Here is a 19,969-nt window from a genome sequence, read left to right on the forward strand (position 1 = left end):
CATTTCTTAGCTGTAACCCCATGCTGACCTCCTGCATACTTAAGCCTCTAAAGAACAAATAACACCATAACACTGACCACAGTCTCCACAGCAAGGGAAAGTAAACAACTGGGGCAAAACTTCAAACCCGGTGACATATCGTGAATTCTGTTGAAATTGTTTTAGAGCTTGTGATCCTTCTGTCCTTAGATGTTCAGAGAGGGATGCCTGTGATATATAGTGCTGATAAGAGTCTTATTCCATTAAGCTGTAGTGATTCTAGCTTTCATGCATCATTTGACATAGAAAATGAGAATTTGCAGAAGTAATAGCTAATGTAAAGTATATTAGGTCGCAATGCAGTTAGGTAGGAAATAAAGTTTATGTATTATGTTATAGAGGGGCTTGTACATTTTATTATATGTGCACAAAAGAGATCTTTTGGGGTTCTATTTTTCCATATCAAATTTTAAAAATGCTAGGACCACTGTTTCTGGAGCAGGCTGTATCCTCTTCACAGAGGTTAGGATTTCAATTTCAAATAAATATTCTTACACAAGTCATAAAGGTTGAATAGAAATTGGAAGAAGAACAGGAAAGCTGTAAGCAGAAGCATGAGGAAAGTAAAATGGTAGTTGACTCAAATAATAGTTTTACTAGTTCCATATCCTACCTAATATCTTCAGACATACACACACAGACACAACCTTAATGCTTAAATAATGCTTGTGTGACTTTTTTCGTGGCTATTTCAAGAGCTTGTCAAAGTAGTTCTCACCCTGCTTGCTGAAGTTCAGCCTGAAGAGGGATGTCTTCACCATACGTTTCTGCTTATGAGAGGACGGGAGGAAAGCATTGCAAACATGAAGAAAGTGCATGCAATTGCATTTTAATTAATGCCTTTGATATCCAAGAAAAGACTGGCAATAGTTAAATAATTTGTTGTACAGCAAGTTGTGAAAGTGACTTGCAGTGACAAAAGGTATTACAGCCTATTAAAATATCCAAGCTTTTTGGACACATCATGAGCACTGAGGTGATAGATACTTCATTCCTGCTGCGCTTCAATGCATCCATAACTTGATGGCACTTGTAAGCGATAATCTGAATTGCCTATCAGAAGAACTGTTTGCTATTATTTACAAAAAAGGGAATAAATAACTTAGGATGTCACTGTTTCTGTGAGGAAATAAAGTGACTATGGCAACTTCTATAATGAAGGAAAGCATAAGCACTATTTTAAATTGTGGTCTTCGCGTAGCTGTGCATAAGAAGTTGTTTGTCATGTTAGCAATATGATTATCTCCCACCCTGCAGAAATGAGATATGAAGAAAAAGAGGGCCAAAACCTGCATTCTTTCATACCATGCCCTTAGAGGAAATTTGGCTTAACAGGATTGCATGAATAGGCCTCAATTATTTTTACTAGTACTGACAGTTTCCTGGAAACCTTATCTACTTTCAAAATGTGTTTTAACTGCACCAATAAATGATCAAAACCTTTTAAACTTATTTGAAAATGAATTTTCCCCTCTGCAGCCCTACAATAGAAGAAAAAAAGGAAGACAAAACATTAAGTGTGTGTGTGCATATCGTTTCGGTAACTGAGGTGCTCCCCTGGAATGTGTGAAACCCAGGTTCATTTCGCTTCTCAGTTTGTTTTGGAGGGAAAAGTTCTTTTCCAAGACCATGGAGATAGCACCAAAACAGACAAAGTAAGGGACTCTCTTACATGCACAGGCTAAGTGAATAGCCAGCTTGTAAAAAGCATATGCTTCTTGCATCAAAATTTAGAGTCAGAAACTTCCAATCGATTCTTATTTTTGCCATATATAAAACAATAGAATACTTTATTACTTCCATAAGATTTTATTACATCATCCTAACCATAAAGAATAAGCATGTTTATATTATAGTGTTGTCTCAAGTTTTCCAAAGGTCTTGGTCCTTTGTTTAGAGTGACCTGTTTATTCTTCATCGTAGCACACGCAAGTGTCGTTTCAGATCTTAATCCTCTATCCCCTTTCCTACTACCACAGTATGTTGTATTTCAGATGGGAATGCAAAGTCTGAAAATACCTCTTTGCTTTCAAACTAAGGAAGAAATTTGCAAGTGGTCACAGAATTCTAGTGTTGAAGCCTTTTGTTTATGCTTCCCTTTTTAGGTGACTTGATCATTTGAGGTTAGCAGAGAATGGTGGCTTTTTTTTCCCTTGGAAACTTTTGATCACGAGGGAAATGCACAACAAAGTACTGTTCTGAAAACTGGTAAAGTCTATATGCAGTATTAATAAATTTTGCTTTCCATTGCTTTTGCTGCTGAGTATAGCTTCCCTTTTGCTGCCACATATATGCTACTTCTATGTTATGAAAAAATAGCTATGACAGTTCAAAACTATGTTTTATTTATATGTGATAGACTTAGTTGCAGTATATTCTGAAGCGCAAAACTGAATTATAAATCCAAGGAAAAATGGTATAAGAGCTCAAGGTATGGTAGCAAATGGAAAAAGATTAGAACTCAGTGAAAAAAATTGTGCATGTCTAAATTCTTCTTTCTGTACTTGCCTTGAGGAGGTGATTCCCATTAAATAATTCAACTGCATTTTTTTCAGCTACTACATTATTTGCTGTAGCAAAAATCAGTAAGAGAAACAAGGAGAGTATAACTGAAGAAGAATGCAAATAATCCCCAAAGTAATAGGCTATCACCCACTTTGTACACTGATTTTAGAACATTACAGATATTATTGCTTTCCTAGTTCAGATATATAAATCAAATATGTTGTAATTTTTCATAAATCCCAATTTCTGTTACTCACATAATTTTCTAGTAGCCATCATAATCTTATCTTTAAAACATCACAATGTAATCCAGTACTGTGATGAAAAAGTTTGAGTATTTGACAAGGAAATACCAGTTTAACTTCGTGTTTGAAAGCCCAATATTTTTGGTGGCTAAAGTCATTTGCTTTTGAAGTCTGATCATTTGCTTTTCTATTTATTGTCTTCAGGACAAAATATTTTGTTTTAGGAGACTATGTTGCTCTCTATCTTGATTTCACACCTTCTTTCTATTTTCTGCGGCAGTAAAGTGTATCTATTTTTCGGGATTGTGACTACTTGATATTTGGTTACCTTCAGAACCCAAGACAGAGTATAGGAACAACATATATAATTCAGAAGGTATTGAATCTGACTTCTAGATACAACTAGAGAGATTTTTGCAGTTATATGTCTTGCATTTGAGAAAGCTGTGGCTTAAGTATTTGTTCACAAACTTTATTTGTTCACCTCTTTATTTGTTCACAAACTATGTGAACTACACTTTTATAAACAAGTTCACACAGTTCCTGTGATGTGAATTCCAGTCCAGTCAAGAGGATCCCGTGATGCAGACAGTGTGCTAGGAACACATTTCCACTGCAAATACTATGGCCTAAAGAAAAAGGTATCTTATCCTTCATTTCAAAATCCAGTCTCAGAGGTGATCAAAGAGATGAAAAATATCTCATTATTTTAGGTACACTGTACTGTGCACGGTGTCTTGATAAAGATTCAGTCTATCTACTGTGGTATCCTTAATGATTAGAAAACTATGCTTTCTTTAAGCTTTGTAGAAGTGGTTTTGAAAATTTAGTTTCCCAACTCAGCAACTCTGTCCATAGGAAGTAAAATTTAGTATGAATCAAAAATAATCATTACATCATTTCAATGCGATCAGCTCAGTCATCATAACCCATTGTTTAATACAGAAGACACATAAATATTTATTGGCACAATTTATGCATAAATTTAATATGAACTGATTAACTTTATTGGTAAATGAACATCAAGATCAGAACAAGAAAGCAAATTTAAAATAGTACAAAAATATGTACTGAAAAGACTACATGATACGTTCTAAATCCTCTCAGAATTCATTTTCCCACAAGGCTATTTTTTTTAAAGATTGCTGACATAAAGGTGATGTTTGTTTAGGTGTCAGACTAAAATGACAATTTTAATTTTTTCCCCTAAAGGAACATTAAAAACTTCTTATTTTATTACAGTGGAGCATTTTAACCCTGATCTGTGCTAGGGAATAATGATTTGGCTGTCACGGCCAAGAAGAACACAAATTCAGATGGTGGAAACCAGGCAGTTTTCCAATAAAACCTGAACTGGAACTACCAGCTAGTTTTATGGAGACTGATAATGTACGGAGTTTATGACTACTTTGTAACATGGGCTGAGTATTGGGCAGTGATAAAAGTCAAAATACGCACGTTCCGTTATGTCTTCCTGTTACTATTAGTGGTATTATACTACCATCTAGAGGCCCAGCTAAGATGAAGCTACTGTAAAGGAATACCTATTAGACCTACAGAAATGTTATTAGTTCTGCTTTGAACTAGTTACGTGTAACCACCAGTACAACTTCTAGAGCATTTCAACAAAGCTTTTCAATACAAGTGAAAAATGTTCCCCATTCTGTGCAACCTGAACATTGGCACGAGTGCCAGAAAAGTGATTCTTGTTTGCACTTATCATTCAGTCCATTATGATTACCTGGGTTTCAGTGCATGCTTGGACTTTTGAAGTTTTTAGCCTGATGGAGAATTTAAGAAATCTTAATGCAAAATCTTGTTTCCCCTTGAAATGTAAAGTTAAAATAAAAGAAAATCTTCCTTCCCAGAATTTCTTAAACAAATCGACTCAGAGGGTATTTTGTTTTTAAGAGTCATTGTAAAAAGTTGCTGTTTCGAAGTACCTTTTGAGTACCAAAATTTTGCCCTTTTAGGCCCATTTGCTGAAAGTTGTCAAGGCCTGACAACGCAGCTGCCTGAGTACCCTATGACAACTTGCTGAATATCTTCTAAAGGAATCCTTCTTGACTGTCAAGGCTGAGAGTAAATTCCTGGAGATCTAGGAGAAAGGTGAAGGTTTGACAGGAAGGGCATAGACAGATATTCTCACTTAGGAAAGTAAAGGTGCTTTTTTTTTTATTGTATTTAACCCTGCATTTCATTATGTTCATCTTTTTGTATCTTCTCATTATTTTAGAACAGAAACGTAATGTAGTGGTTTTGAAACAATTGTGCCAGAGGACAAACACCCTCACATCTGGATTTGCAGATGTCTTTGGCCAAGTTAGATGATGAGCAGTAAGTAGATCACTATGCTGGTATTTCTTTGGAATTGTCTAAAAATGAAGATTTAATCTGGGTGGAATTTGTGGCATAATTTCCTAGGCAGGATATAATTCTTTATACAGGCCAATTTTTCTTAACAAGCCCTAAATTAAGGTGATCTTTCTCCTGCATTTAAGGGGGCTTATCTGTAAAGGTTTAAAAAAAGAACCACAAACCTGAAAATCTGGGTTGTAAAACCTGTGCCTGGCTCAGATAGCTCCTGCTCAGCAATCCTCAGGGCCCCAGTGCTCCACTGATCAACATCACCTTGGTCTCCTTGAAATACAATGTGGCTTTAGATAGTGAAAGTATTTTACCAAATGCAATAGAACATGGGAAGATTAAGGTGAAATTCAGACATATACAGTTAAAACTGCAAGTCTCAACTAAACTTCAGTCTATCCCCACAGCACCTGAAAAATCCATTGGCGTCTGTGTTTTCACTGGGGAGATTTCTCAAGGGCTCTGTGTAGTGCCTGTGGGACATGCTCACAGCAGTCACTGTCTGGGAAAGGCTGACAGCTTCTATCCATCTCACCTCTAAACTCACCTCTAGGTCAGAATATTCAAACGAGGTAACATTTTGGTTTCATCTTTTGAAGGTCTGACGAGCGGGCATTGCTCATGCCTGATGCATAAGGGTGACATTACAAAAATGTGGCAGCAACCATAGGAGATGAAGGTAGCACTGTATCCAGGAGAGGAGAGAATTGATTCAGTGCCTTCCCCAGCTGGAAGGGGTTCCTGTGTTTTGACCCCCTGTGGTGAATCCATGTAGGAAAGAACATGAGACCCACACAGTTACACTGGTGAAGAAACACTCCTGATCCCTGCAGGGAACAAGCCCTTTGAATTACAGCCAGTGACTGCTGAACAGAAATGCTCAAGACTCTCCATATGCATGTCCCCCTGTGGCTACAGAACAAGGAGCTCATGTTCTAGCAAATAATGAAGCTTTCTAAATGTCATTTTTAGCTGAATTAAATTATGCAAGTTCATGATTAACCAAGAGAAGAGGGAAGAAAGACTTGGATGTTCTGCAGCTTTTACAGGAATCCACATAAATCATTAGGAGACACTAGTCCTGAAGACTAGTTGTTTATGAACTACCCACACATAAACACCCATAATTAAATTTATGTTAAGTTTTGTTGTAATTGAGCTAAGTAACTCAATATTGACAGAACTTTTGATTATAAAATACAAATTAGCCAAACATCTCTAATATATTGAATTGCTATTCTAATTTACCCTAATTCCTATAAAAACCCAGCCGTGTACTAAAGTTAATAAAGAAACTGACGTAGTTTTAGTTCTTGTGCCCATGATAAAATTCAGTTTAAGAATCCAGACACAATTGCAACAAACAAGTGAAAGATAAATTTCATAAAATGAAATTTTAAGCTAATGTGTTGTTTCTAACCTGTGTCTAAGCTACTTTGTCCTGCATATTGTCTTGACACGTTTAAGAAAACAACTGTATGGATGTGTGAGTATGTAGAGTATAAAATAGCTGTCTAATTCATAATGGGGCCACCTCTGGGTGGAGGATCAACAGAGCAAGTAAGTTCTGCCCATTAGCCTACTGCTAGCATCAACTGTTTTAAAATATAATCCTTCTCTCTGCTGATTCAAAATTTTGAATTTAATTCCTCATACTCCCACTCCCCTATCTTCATGCCTTGTTATATACACCAGTAAATTCAGATAATAGTTGAGGTGGTTATGTGTAGCGAGGTAATGTCCTTGCAGAGACCTAGTTTCCCTAATGTTAAAGGGGTATCTTTAAATTCATAAATAAACCTGGATAGAAGACTCTAGATGAGGTATAGTTTTTAAAGAAAATTCTAGTGACAGTTCCACATATGCAAATATGGGGGGTTTTAATACTCAGAAACTATTGGGAGTTGTGTTTGGCACCTTCTGTTTGGAATATCTGTTGAAGACCCAGCCACCTGATGAAAACCTAACCATGGGGAAACAGTTTTAGGTCAAGCAAAGAAATGGGACACAGGCTACCTGTTTGATCCTAACATTGTCTGTTCATTAGCCGCCTGAGCCTAAAACACGGGAAAAAATGAAAAGTTGCTGTAGTTCTAGACAGGGTGTCATTTTCACCATGGTCACAAGATGGCATCATTACAAAACCCTTCACGTCAAGTAAACTAGAAAAAACAACTTTGTATGTAGGAAAGTTTTAACTATTTCCCATTGTTTAGACATTTGAGAGTGTTTATAGCTTTAATACAAGCAGCTCTGTTTGCCTTTAAATTATTACATGAAATGATGTACTTATATACATCTTTAAAGTGTCAAATCTCTTCTGTGATGCTGTGTGTAAATAAGAAATAATAAATTTGGCCTAATAGGCTGGTTAATGCTCTGCCTATAGTCACAACGGCTGACACAATGATTACACAGATTTCTTAAGCCAAACTCAGAAAAGGGCCTAAGTGACTATAGAAACTACAACATTTCTGTAATCTGTGTAATCTGAGCATTGCAAGCTCACTGAAGATATGTATTGCTTTGTCAGAAATAAGGAGAAACTATGCTCGCATTTTTGGATAGGCAGCCAAGGATTTAATGACAGAGTGCTTGTCACTGTTGTTAGTGAGTGGGGCAGAATCACTGGATAAGGAGCTATGGTGCAGATGAAACTACCATGAGGGGATTATATAAATGTCTAGAAAACCAGTCTCGGAGACTACCTTGCAGTGATTTCTTACGAAAATTGAATTCTACATTGACCAGGGCTTCACAAGGGGCTTGGAATAATGCACTAAAATAATGAGGTTGTGATTGGTAAAGTGGAAATTATCTGAGATAATGAGAAACAAAGGTAGCATATTGGCTAAACTGACCAGCCATGTGGAAGAGGGCCCCAGCATGGAGCAGGTTGCAAGCTATACCTGTTATTGCAATAGCAGTTATCACATGGATCAACAGCCTAATTGTTCCAAAAAAGACAAATGTTTTCCCAGAGTGTACGAAGAGGAGGAAAGCCTGCAGGACACATGAAGTAATCCTTCTATTCTGCTCCCCCAGCGCTAGGCTTCACCTGAAGTAATGAGTCCCCTTTGTCCTTTCAGGGAGATGTCAATCCATTGGAGAGAACTGAAGAGGAGGAATAAGAATGGTTAGAAGTTCAGAAAACAGGTCAGAACTGGGGCTATAAGTGAAGTCTGAGAAGGGACAAGGTAAAAGTTATCAAATGCTCTTCACAGAGAAAAAGAATAATTGTTTTCAATGCTTCAAGAAGTAATGAATTTAAAGTGTAGCATGGGAATATCAGTTTGGATTAGGGAAATAGGCAAAGTAATGAGGCATTGAATAGATGCTTTGGAAGGTTATGGGGTCTAAATTATTTAAGTACAGATTAGAAAGGTACAAGCAGACATTTGTCAGAAATGACTTGGTTAAAACTGATACTGTTTTGGGGCAACTTGTGTGCTAGAAGTCCTGTTAAGGTCTGTCTTTGTTCAGTTTTCTATGGATCTGTACACAAACAGCACAGCACACTCTCTCATTCAAAATGGGCCTTAAAACTTGACATGAAAAAATCTATGACTTTGAGTTCTGGATCTAGGCCTTTGGTAGAGCAAGAGCTCAAGGTCACATCGTGCTGTGAGGTGGTAAACAGCCTTGAATTGGGTGGGGGTGTGTGGCTCCATCACATAGTGTCCCTGTGACAGTCTGTCACAAAGTCTATGGAAACAAACTATTCCATTAAACAACTACCTTGCCCAGCTTCATAATTACACAAGTAAATTATTTCTCATCCAAAGGTTTTTTATGCTCACCTGGTTTTCTTTGTTCTACCTAGATGAATAAATATATTCTGATTGCATCTGCCAAAGAATCTAAAACTATGGAGGCTGTCTTCCTTCAGAAGTACTGCTCCACAGTGTTCAACGTCTTTGCTGGTAAGAAGCAATGTCATTTTCCTTTCCACTAGAATGGCATTTTCTAAAGGAGACTAGGAAACTGGGACCTTTCATAAATTACTGGGTGATCCCTGTAGGTATGAATCAATTTTCTCCTGTCCGCATATTGTTAATGATTTCTGAGAATACAATATATTTTAATTTTAAAAAAACCCAGACATAATAAGGAATAGAAGGATATACATCATATGTAAATTAACCTTGTACTTCTTGGGTCTAATTGCTGGATGTGACATAGGAAGAAAACAAGGTTTAATAGCTGTGGAAAGTTTTATTCTTATCCACAGAGGGTTTGTTGGTGGACCTTTGATGCTCCCTCAGTGATAATAAGTAGCTGAACTGGCATGCTGTTTGGCATGCTTATGTTACACCTTCATCTATCTCTTATATGAGATATAAGAAATAATGAGGTTGTTCACTATGAAAGTTCTTTCTAGTAGAGACTTTAAAAGTCAGGAACTGTTTTTTATGTTTGTAAGTTTGTGTTTCTGTTTGTTTTGTTTTTAACAAGGCACTGTTCTATTTTAGGCACAAATGCAATATCAAAACAAATAAAAATATTTTAAATATTTGAGACAATTCCTGGTTTTCCTACTCTCATAATCAGGGAAAAGAGCTAAGTAAATAGCTTACTTCATTATGCTTATGTGAGCAAAAGTACTGTAATGTGCTTACGGTACGTGCTTACGCGAATATCCCTTTGTAGAAAGAAGGTCAAGTACAATAAAACATACTTTATTAGGCTGCGTTTTAGGTTTACATCTCTGTATTAGAAATGATACCTTCTAGCAAGACTCAATTAAATTTTCTCTTAAAACGAAGCATTGTATCTCAACGCACACATTGTAGTCGAGGTAGCTTCGACATACTAGTCGGGCAGGAATTTTCAGAAGCCAGAGTCTCTTCTCCATATGTATTCCTTCTTATCTGAGAGTAGAAACATCAATTCTTAGGCTAGCATTGCTGAGCTGTATACCAGGAAGACTTTTTATTTTTCCAGTGAATGCTAATATCTTGATAAAGCCATTTATCAGACTACTGGAGAAATAATATGTTATGATAGATATGAAATAGATATGAAATAGTAATATGAAAATCTAGCAACGTTTCTGTTTCTAGGTCAAAATTCAGAGTTCATGCTAATCTTAACTGCCTTCAACTGGAATAATGGTGTTGGCCACTTCTAAATCAATGTCATATTTGCTGTCTTTATTTTTTAGCAATTTCCATCACAGTTCTGTTGAATTTTACTGCTGTGAACCAAACCACACCAGACAGCAAAATTATTGCAGCATTACCAAGATCATCCTCCGTACTATGTTCCCAAGCACACCCTTGCTTGTATTTCACATGAAGATACACACTGTTTCCTTCTTCAGGTCAGTTAACAGGATGCGGTCCATTATCTTCGTACAAACTCTGCAAGCCTCAGCACAGGACAGATTTCTTTGATCTGGCCTTGTCTGCCTGGAGCTTTGTTCTAGCTTTTGTAAGCTGTAACAGCAAATTGTGTAGTGATTTGGTTACTATTACTCAATCAGTTTTAGCTTTAGTTTGGCTTTCCACACCTGTGTGGCATAACACCTATTTTTATAGTAGTTTTACTTTATTTCTGCAGCAAATAGCTCTTCTGTGTTGAGTACCTGTTTATGACTCTCAACGTGTAGTGTAATACGGAGGAGTGTAGGTATGGAATGATAACCAAGGAAAAGTGCCACCAGTACTTACTTACTTATTACTATAGGAATACACCATTGGAAGCTAGGTAAAACTGTATTTAGCCATAACAAAGAAAACAAAGTGGAAATATCCAACATAAACATAACATGCATAATAAAATCAGGTTTCATATGGAACTGAGAACCAATGAAGAAAGAGGAAAGTAGTGTATTCAAAGCCAATGGAAATTAGCACTAGGGGATTCTCGGGTAGGGAAGACACTTCCTTCAACATCACGTTGTTCCTTCTGGTAGAGAATGTGGGGCATTGACAATTTGCCATAAACCCCTCTCCTCCTCCACCTCCTTTTTGAGAAAATCTGGCACCACTGACTCATAGGACCCCACCAGAGGGGCATTAAAAAAGGTAAGAATGACATTAGAGAAAAGGGGGAGATACCAGGGACTGTGTGTAGAACTATTTCCCCCTGCCTCCCCCCCCCCGCCTTTTTGTAATAATTAAATTAAACTTGTAACCATTTTTTCATTAGACATTTTTGTTAGACTAGCAAAAAATTCTTGGCTCCACACATGCAGTGTGTTCCCTTTTTGTCCCATGACAAATTTTTACATGTAAGACTTGCACTTTGCTTGCGTGAAAACAGGGAATCGTGCTGCTTATATGTGATTAAATATTTAGCATCCACATTTCTGTGTGTACTTCAAGAAGAATTGATATAGCAGCTAAATAGATAAGCAAACCCTAGGGTAGCTGTTGCTGTTAAATTCTGCTTTAAGACTATTTTTAAATCTGTACTGCACTTATGTAAAGAAAAAGAGAACCTAAAATTCTTCAGTTTTTTCACATATCCCTGGTTTAAAAAAAAAAAGTTTTATAAATGTTCCAGTGAAAAAAAGTAAATATTTTTTCTGCGCAGAAGTAGCATTTTGATGAGATTAACTCAGTCTAGGCATAATTTAAAGCAGAAAAGTACATATACAAAGATTTTACAGAACACTAGAAAATAAATGCTTTATATGTCTGTTAAATTGATTCCATATGCTCATTAAATACTTTAAAGTGTTATTAACATACTACTTCGGTGTTTCAGTGTTTTCTTTAAAGTGCTTAATTCCTTTTAGAGTTTATTAAGCCATTTGTTATTCTAATTGCTGTAATCGTTGTAAGAGAAAGTGGTTTTAAAGATATACATACCAAGTAATCTATGCAAAATAAAACCTTATTTCAAAATTTGAAATAACTGAATGCAGATCTTTCCAACAATACATACCAAGACAAAATTTTTTTTCCTCCTCACCTCCTCCTCTCCCCCACCAATTCAACTCAAGCCTCAGCAGTATGCATTTGGATGAGTTTATATGTGTAAACAATTGTAGAATTGCCTGGGTTCTCTGGGAGGCCAAATGGTGCTGGTAAAAGGGAGTAGAACTAGCCTTCTGGTCCTTGTGTGCCTTTAAGAGAGCTTTTTTTCACCTGTAACCCCAGAATAAATGAGTAGAGCTTGCTTCAAAGGCAGAGACTGCAATATTCCTGCATCCCTTTATAACCAATAAGAGCGAGTGTCGCTGAGATGCCCAAATTAATCCTCCAAATATTGTGGTACGTAGGTTTGAAATGAAATACGGGTTTCAAAAAAGAGGGGTGAAACGTCTATGGATTCCTCTCACTAACTCCATGGTCATGCCTGGGACTTCTTACAGACCAAGCAGGAGGTGGGGATTGGGACTTTTCTGCAATCTAGTCTTCACAAAAGACAGCTTTCTCTGCTGAGCCAGAACTGCAAGGAGATGGCAAAGCACTGAGCAGAGCTTCTCTCCAGGAGAGGCTGCCTTTATCTTAGGTGGGTGCATCTCCTGCTCTTCTCTCGCTTCCCAGCTTGTCTTTTATGTATGTTTAGAAGTCAGCTTAACTAAATTGAAACAAAGTATTCAAAAGCTAGTGATCTGTTTACCAACGGGTAATTTTAAATTAAATTAGCTATCTCATGCTGTCTGGCAGCCTTTAGTTTGCATCTTCAAACACATGTATCATTTTCTCAAAAGATTACTTTGAAATTTGCCATTTGTGTGACTACTTTGAAAGGACTGGACTTTAAAACTCATTACTTCAAGAAGCTGGGAAAATATCAAAGCATCGCTAGAATGTGAGGGGTTTGTTTGTCTTATTTTGAAATTCTTCCAAAAATCTGGGATGAGACAGGGTAGAATTAGTACCTGGTGAGGCAGATTTTCACTCATGAGCTGTCAAGTCTGTCTTTTTTAAATAAATAAGAAAAAGATAACATAAACAGGAGTGGCAACAAAAAGTACCATATTCATCTCCTTTCTTTTTTTCTAATTCCTTTTCTGTTTTTCTCTACTCCTTTCTATTCTTCTTCTTCCTTTTTATTATTTTAATAAGTCCTAATTCTGGCTTCTTTCAGCATATCTGATGTAATGTTAAATTCTGAATGTAGTTAAATGTGCATGTATGTGAATAATCAATGTGTCACTGAGGCAACTTAATGCACATGGCAGCTGTTATTCCAACTTCGCTACACGGTTGGTTTTAGAAAAATAGTCTTCATGTGTTCTAGTTGTTTTGGTTTAATAGTATGGGTAATTATTGTGGGTAAGAATTTGTTTTCAAAGTATGTTTCTTTTTTTTTCTGGGAAGAATTTTAATAGAAAAGGAGGATTGTCTTTTGAGAGCTTCTTGGCATTTTTAAAAGTCGTAAGCAAGATAAACTACAATTAATTTTTCAGACATAGGTACTGTTTGCTTTTCTGCAAGATGAATTCTCTGCTAATCTTGTAATCACTCTATCAAACTTGAAACAATAAATATTCTAGCTGCCTGTTAGAAAAGTCTTCTTAGAAGTTCTTGTTCTTTCCACAATGGAACCAGGATTTAATCTGCTGGAATTGCACTGTTAAAACCAACAGAAGTCAAAAAAGACTTTGACAAAATATTTTTAGCTTAGTCAAGAAAATTGCCATGCAGAAGTACACTTATAACATGGAAAATTACCTTTTGCTCTCATATTTTCATGTGCTGAAGTTCTTACATTTCAAATGGCAGCAAAGCAATTAGTGGATACAGAAATGCCTCTCACCTTCTGAAGTGGTAGTGCCTACGTTCTTTCTTACATTGCTTTATATTTACTTTGGCTTTGGATCCTGGATATATAAAATGTTAATATGTCAAAATACTGAGTTTCTGAAGAACTAAAAACATGAGAAGGAAGATTGCTAGAGCTAAGCCATTACTCACTGTGTTCTTAATATTTTATGGGTCTATGATACATGTGAGCTGCATTAGTTGAACCGGTTTATAATAGAATATGCTTATGCGCTTTTTCTCTCAAACCTAGAGCAGTTGGATATTTCCTGAAGGAACTGTGGGCCTTGAAGAGCTCACACTGGAGCAGATTTTTCTGAACAGGAGGAGGAGCAGGGAGGGACCTTAACACCCAACCCCCTTCTGCTGCTGGGGGGGCAGGTAAAGGGGTCAAGTTGAGCCCAGGAAAAGATGGGGGGAGGTATTGTTTTAATTTTTGTTTTTGTTTCTCATATCCAAATGTATTTTAATTAGCAACAAATTAAATTAATTTTCCCCAAGTCTGTTTTGCCCTTGAAGGTATCTGGTAAGTGATCTCCCTGTCTTTATCTTGACTCACCAGCTTTTTCATCCTATTTTCTCCCCTTGTCCTGTTGAGGAGGGAAGTGGGTGAGCAGCTGCGTGGGTGTTAGGGTGCTGGCCAGGGAGAATCTACACATTCAAAGATGATGGTAAGAAGTGTTGAATTTTGCTGTTTGATTGTGAGCTACATGTTGCATCTGTCAAGTAGTGTTTTGGCACAAAAAAATGTGAAAAACCCTGACTTACTATACTTTTGCAGTTCACTTTGGAATACATGTGGAAAACCCTTCAGAGACCAGTTTGTAAAAAGCAGTTTAATACAGTCAACTTGCACTTTCTTGCAGATAGCATTCTTAGGTGTTACCAGTTTGTGGTGTGTTGGATACATGTGATTATCTCCCTCTCCCTGCAAACTGTGGTGCATATCCAAGGCTTAGATACATTTCTCTATCATGTAGTTGAAGGAAGTCAGAATTTGAAACTAGCTGTTATGGAAATCACAAAAAAATACCCAAAGCTACAGTATTTTCAGTGTTCCAGTATTTATATTTTACCTGTCCTTGCAGTCTGGAAGGATGGGATTCAACTCATTCAATTGAAGCAATTTAAAATTTATGGACCCAGCTTAAGCCAGTTGTCTTAAGTATTCTTTACAGAGGTAGATGCTGTCAGGGGGCACTTCATCTCATGTAAGACACCTATCTTTTGATGGCTAAATTCACCTCTGGAAATGCTACTTCTCTGTCTGCATTGACATTTTATATAGCCTAGACAATCACTTTCAACTGTGTATCTAACTTTTAAATGGCCAAAGGTACCTGCCATGTGATTTATCACCATAGTCTCTAAGGCTGTGAATCCATAATCAATCATAATCTTTCATTAGCTTTGGATTATTCAATTACACAATAACATTTTGTAAAGCTTACAGGGAGTGTTGTAGCAACTGGAATAGCAATTACAATCTTTACTTTAAATGCCTATCTTTTTAGTGTGTTTTAATAAATGTATGCATTTGAAATAGAATATATATTCTACATTCTACCATACCTGTTAGGAATTCAGTACCCTGCTATTAGTATTGAAGACAACCATATTGGAAGATTGAGAGGTATTTTGCATATATATGTAAAAATACTAAAATATTGATTGTAATATTGGATTAAATTCACATTTATATTTTACATATATTCAAATATCTAAATATATAGCTGAATAAGTTCTGTTCTATGTGAGAAAAAAAATTAATACTGTATTTATTTAGTTTGATTTATTTCTCACTGTATTTATCCTACTGTATTTCTCCTAGGAAGAAAAGCCTGAAAATGAAATAATGAATTTTTTTTAAAGTTTTTTTTTTTTGCTTCTATGAAAATTTTTACAATTTATTCTAAGATAAAATAATGGGAGACTTTTAATTAAAAAAAAAAAAGGAATACTGAAGAATCAGAAGCCTGCAGATTGCTTTTATCTTCCTGTGTCACTGAGGAAAACAATTACAAATTAACCGCTCTTCTGACAAAATATCTGTCCAATTAAAAAATAGCTTTTTGTGCATCCTCTCAAAGCTGCCAACATGACCTACTGTAGTGGATTCTTCTCCTGTCCTTGGGATTGCACCAAGAGAAATGTTTTCCTGATTGCCTCCATCTCTTTTACAGCAATATATTTGATTTTCTATTTTTTGAATTCTGATCACCTTGCTGTTCTAACTGGAAGTCGAATTCAAAACAATGAGGACATAGAAGAAAAAGACATACTTTTTACCAAAAGGTATGATAATCTTCAGATGAAAAGTGAAAATATTTTACATAAAAACATTATTTCAAAATTCAAACATTTCTTATGGAAAGAAAATAGAGAACTACCAGCTGAAAATGAGAAATTTTAGAATAAAAACAGATCCACTTCAACATGGTCATTTAAATTCATTATTAATGAAAAAGAGAAGTGTAAAGATAAAACACCTTTCTTGATATTGCTAATATCAACTACAGCTGCTGAAATTCAGCACAGAAGTTCCATCAGAAAAACTTGGGGAAATGAATCTGTGGTTCATTTCCACAGGAGTTGAGGTTGTTCAGTTGTTTATGCTGGACGTTGAGAGCAAGGGTCCAAATGAGGTCCTACTGAGAGAAAGTGAGCAATATCACGATATTATTCAACAGGACTTCCTGGACACTTACAATAACTTAACTCATAAAACTTTGATGGGCATGAAGTGGGTTGCCTCTTATTGCAGTGGCGCAAGCTTTGTTATGAAGACAGACAGTGATGTTTTTGTTAATACAATATACCTAATAGAAAAGCTCCTCAGGCCTCTTTCACCTCCTCCACAAAATTATTTCACAGGCTGTCTTATGAAAGGGCATAAGCCTATTTGGAATAAAGAAAGTAAATGGTACATATCAGAGGAAGAATACCCAGGTGACAAATACCCTCCTTTTTGTTCAGGAACTGGCTACGTCTTTTCTGGAGACCTGGCTTCAAAAATTGTCAATGTTTCTGTAATGGTAAAATTTATACATTTGGAAGATGTTTATGTAGGGCTCTGTCTTGATGCAAAGGGCATACAGATAGTACCTCCACCTAGTCATTCATTGTTTAACAGATACAAGGTCCCATTTTCTCCTTGTCTGTACAATAATATAATTACATCTCATTACATTTGGACAAATGAGCACATACTCTATTGGGAAGCACTGCAAAAGAAGAACCACATGTCAGACAGAACAGAAAGGCCCATAGCAGAGAGTCCTTTCTTTCTTTGACGATGGACACAACAGCAGATGTTTTCTTAGAAACAGAACATCTATGTAGTGATAACTTTCAAGGTTCAAGGACATCCGGAATCAGGGGTATAGTTTTTGTACTAGGTTGCATTCAAAGGATTTTTCTTCCATAAACTAGGCTTTCCCTGTTGACTGAATACTGCTTGGTACCTTACTTTGTTTTGGATCAGGTGCCAATTAATTCTTATCCTGTTTTAAAACATGGCAAGAGATCATATCAACTATACTGAAGAAAAAGCAATGAAGATGCAATGAAACTTAATTTTTCATTAACAAGTAATAATAAGTTAATGTGTTAATTTTATATTGCTCAGATGTAATTAGTCTACATACCGCTACATTTACTCAGATGGCATTTCAATGTGACTGAAGAAGAAAGCATACATGGTATCCTGTGCTGGTGAATTAGTGATAGAAATATGGATGGAAACTGCTTTTTTTTCCAGAAAATCTAATATTAGGATTTGCCAGATCTCTCTTAGTGCATGCAGCCGCTATCAATCTCTGTAGTCATATATACAAGGAACACCTCACACACAAGATACCACTTAGTTGTTATTATGGAGATATAATGAACAAGAGGAAAATTAAATGCTGATAGAGTGTTTTGACAGGAACGTATTAAATTCCATTTTGGGGTACTCAGCCATGTACAAAATATCCTCATAGCTAAGGAAAATATAAGATGATGCATGATAACCTTGCAAGCTAAAAGTTTCAGTCAAAATTTCTATGTAAGTAAATTACTTTCCAGATTTCTCTCCAACCAAGAACATAAATTATCTGCTACTGCCAATAAGAATTAAGAGACCTTTACATTAATTACTGAGGGGGCCAATTGGCTGCATTAATTGAATAGCTAGAAAAAAGTACCTGTAGCTTTGCAGGAAGCTTATCAGATGCATGTGGGAATCAAAATATCAATCACATAAATACCAAATACTTTAGCCAGAGCTGAAGGGAGAAAGTGAGAATACAATGTATACGTCGCCACTTTATTTTATAAGCATACATTATGATGTTTAATAAAGAAACCTAATTGAATTATATGTCTTCCTGTGGAGAAAATAACCCTTTTCTGTAGTTGCTGAGAAAAATCCAAAATATACTTCCTTTGGGAAATTCACCTGTAGAAATCAAGGTTATGGACTGAGTTTCCTTTTTTCCCCTCTTGGTAAGCAGGTTATTTCCATGTGTTGTCCATTGAGTCCGAAGATTTGAACCATTTAGAGAGAGTCCAAAGGAGAAAAACATGAATTACCAGGAGTCTTGATTAAAATGACCAGCAATGAAAACTTGAAGCTAGAACTCCTTTCTTTATGCCACCTTCTAATTCAAGGTTATGTTACACTAATATGCCAGCAATAGCTTAGCTGATCTGCCCTGGGATAAAGGTAAGGATTAGATTGTACTTTTCAACCCTACAACTAGAGAAAGCCCTGAGCAGCCCGGTCTGAGCTCACAGCTACCCCTGCTTTGAGCAGGGGGATGGGGACTGGACACCTCCTGAGCTTCCTTTCAAACAGCATTATCCTGTGGTCCTGTGATGGTAGGACGTGATATGATTACAGGAACTTATCTAAAGCGTGCTGAGATTCTGAGTGACTGTAGTGGCATTTGGACGAGAACCAAGACACACTCCAGTAATAATAATTCTTACTGAGAAAGGACTCGCTTCAGGGTGCTGCCTACTAGAGCTGACAATACTTGCTGATGCAAATTTTCCAACTAAGTCCAAAAAAAGAGTGCTTACTTGGAGAAGTTTACTGAGTGTGTCAAATTGATACGTGTGCTATGACTATGCAGTTAGAATAATGTGGGCTCTAACAAACAGGGATGTGTATCTGGCACCGGAAAGAGAGAACAAGCCATTAAATACTGCTTTATTTCTTCAATATGTCCTAAGCCCTTTCAAAACATTTTTGTCTGTCCCCAGAACAATAAAGACTCTTTAAAAAGTGCGTGAGATTTGATTCTACAGTAGTCATGGTACAAAAGCACTTGAAATTCATGTTTATATTGTTGTGCTTTGGGGGAATCTTTAAATTTTATTTTGCAAATGAAATCAATAGGCCCTGTGTAAGACATGGTGCTGGTTCTTCAAGGCTGGCTGCAGACACAGGTGAGTTCTGTGATTGGGGTGATTTGGGGTGATTGGGAGTTCTGTGATTGGGGTGAGTCATTGGGGTGATTTACGAACAGTCATGGCAGAGGTTGTGGTCCCTGTGGGAGAGGTTTGAGCTGCATAGTCCTCTCTTCTCTGGAACCATCTTTTTTCAAGAATGTCTTAATTACATCAGAAGCACTCTTACTGCTGTGGGTGGAAGGATATTGGAAAAATAACTTTTCTGCGTTGGGTTCCTGTATTCAGGTAAGATTAATTTCAGGAAATACAAGTCCAAGAAGATTACTGTCTTCTAGTGCTGATTTTGGCTGGTAAAAATGTAATATGTTTTGCATCCAGAAATAATTTAAAGCTTTGTCTGAAAAAGCTAACCGATAATTGGATTTTGTTATTGCTTTTATGGTTGCCGGCATGTTGTTTACTGTTCTGCTTGTCAGTACACAGAACTAAAAGAAGCTGTATTTTAGATTTGGTCTCTTGATCTTTATCGTAGGGACTTCTGTACTTTAGAAGCTGTTGGAGAAGGGTATAAAACTTTAGGCTAAGTTTTATCTGATTTAGAACAACCATTTGTGTAGTTTAGTGTATAGAGATATTCCATTCAGCCATGCCCTATTCAGTACAGTTTTGTTTTATTAATGGATGTATTCA

At 36.5% G+C, this 19,969-nt stretch overlaps 2 protein-coding genes across 2 annotated transcripts in view; one reads left to right on the forward strand and one right to left on the reverse strand.

Moving 5' to 3' along the window:
* Positions 1–6,680: 6,680 nt before the first annotated feature.
* Positions 6,681–17,172, forward strand: LOC142413104 (beta-1,3-galactosyltransferase 2-like). The gene is given in 5 exon segments (XM_075509149.1): positions 6,681–6,716; positions 8,980–9,079; positions 16,063–16,174; positions 16,304–16,460; positions 16,462–17,172. Coding segments are annotated over 5 exon segments (1,116 nt in total).
* KCNT2 (potassium sodium-activated channel subfamily T member 2) overlaps positions 16,387–19,969 on the reverse strand; it is a 168,210-nt gene continuing 164,627 nt past the window's right edge. Inside the window, exon 31 of the mRNA XM_075508151.1 lies at positions 16,387–16,530. The gene's annotated coding sequence lies outside the window, so the exon portion shown is untranslated. The remainder of the gene's footprint in view (positions 16,531–19,969) is intronic.

This window comes from Mycteria americana, chromosome 7 (genome assembly GCF_035582795.1).
Source record: "Mycteria americana isolate JAX WOST 10 ecotype Jacksonville Zoo and Gardens chromosome 7, USCA_MyAme_1.0, whole genome shotgun sequence".
Lineage (NCBI taxonomy): Eukaryota > Metazoa > Chordata > Aves > Ciconiiformes > Ciconiidae > Mycteria > Mycteria americana.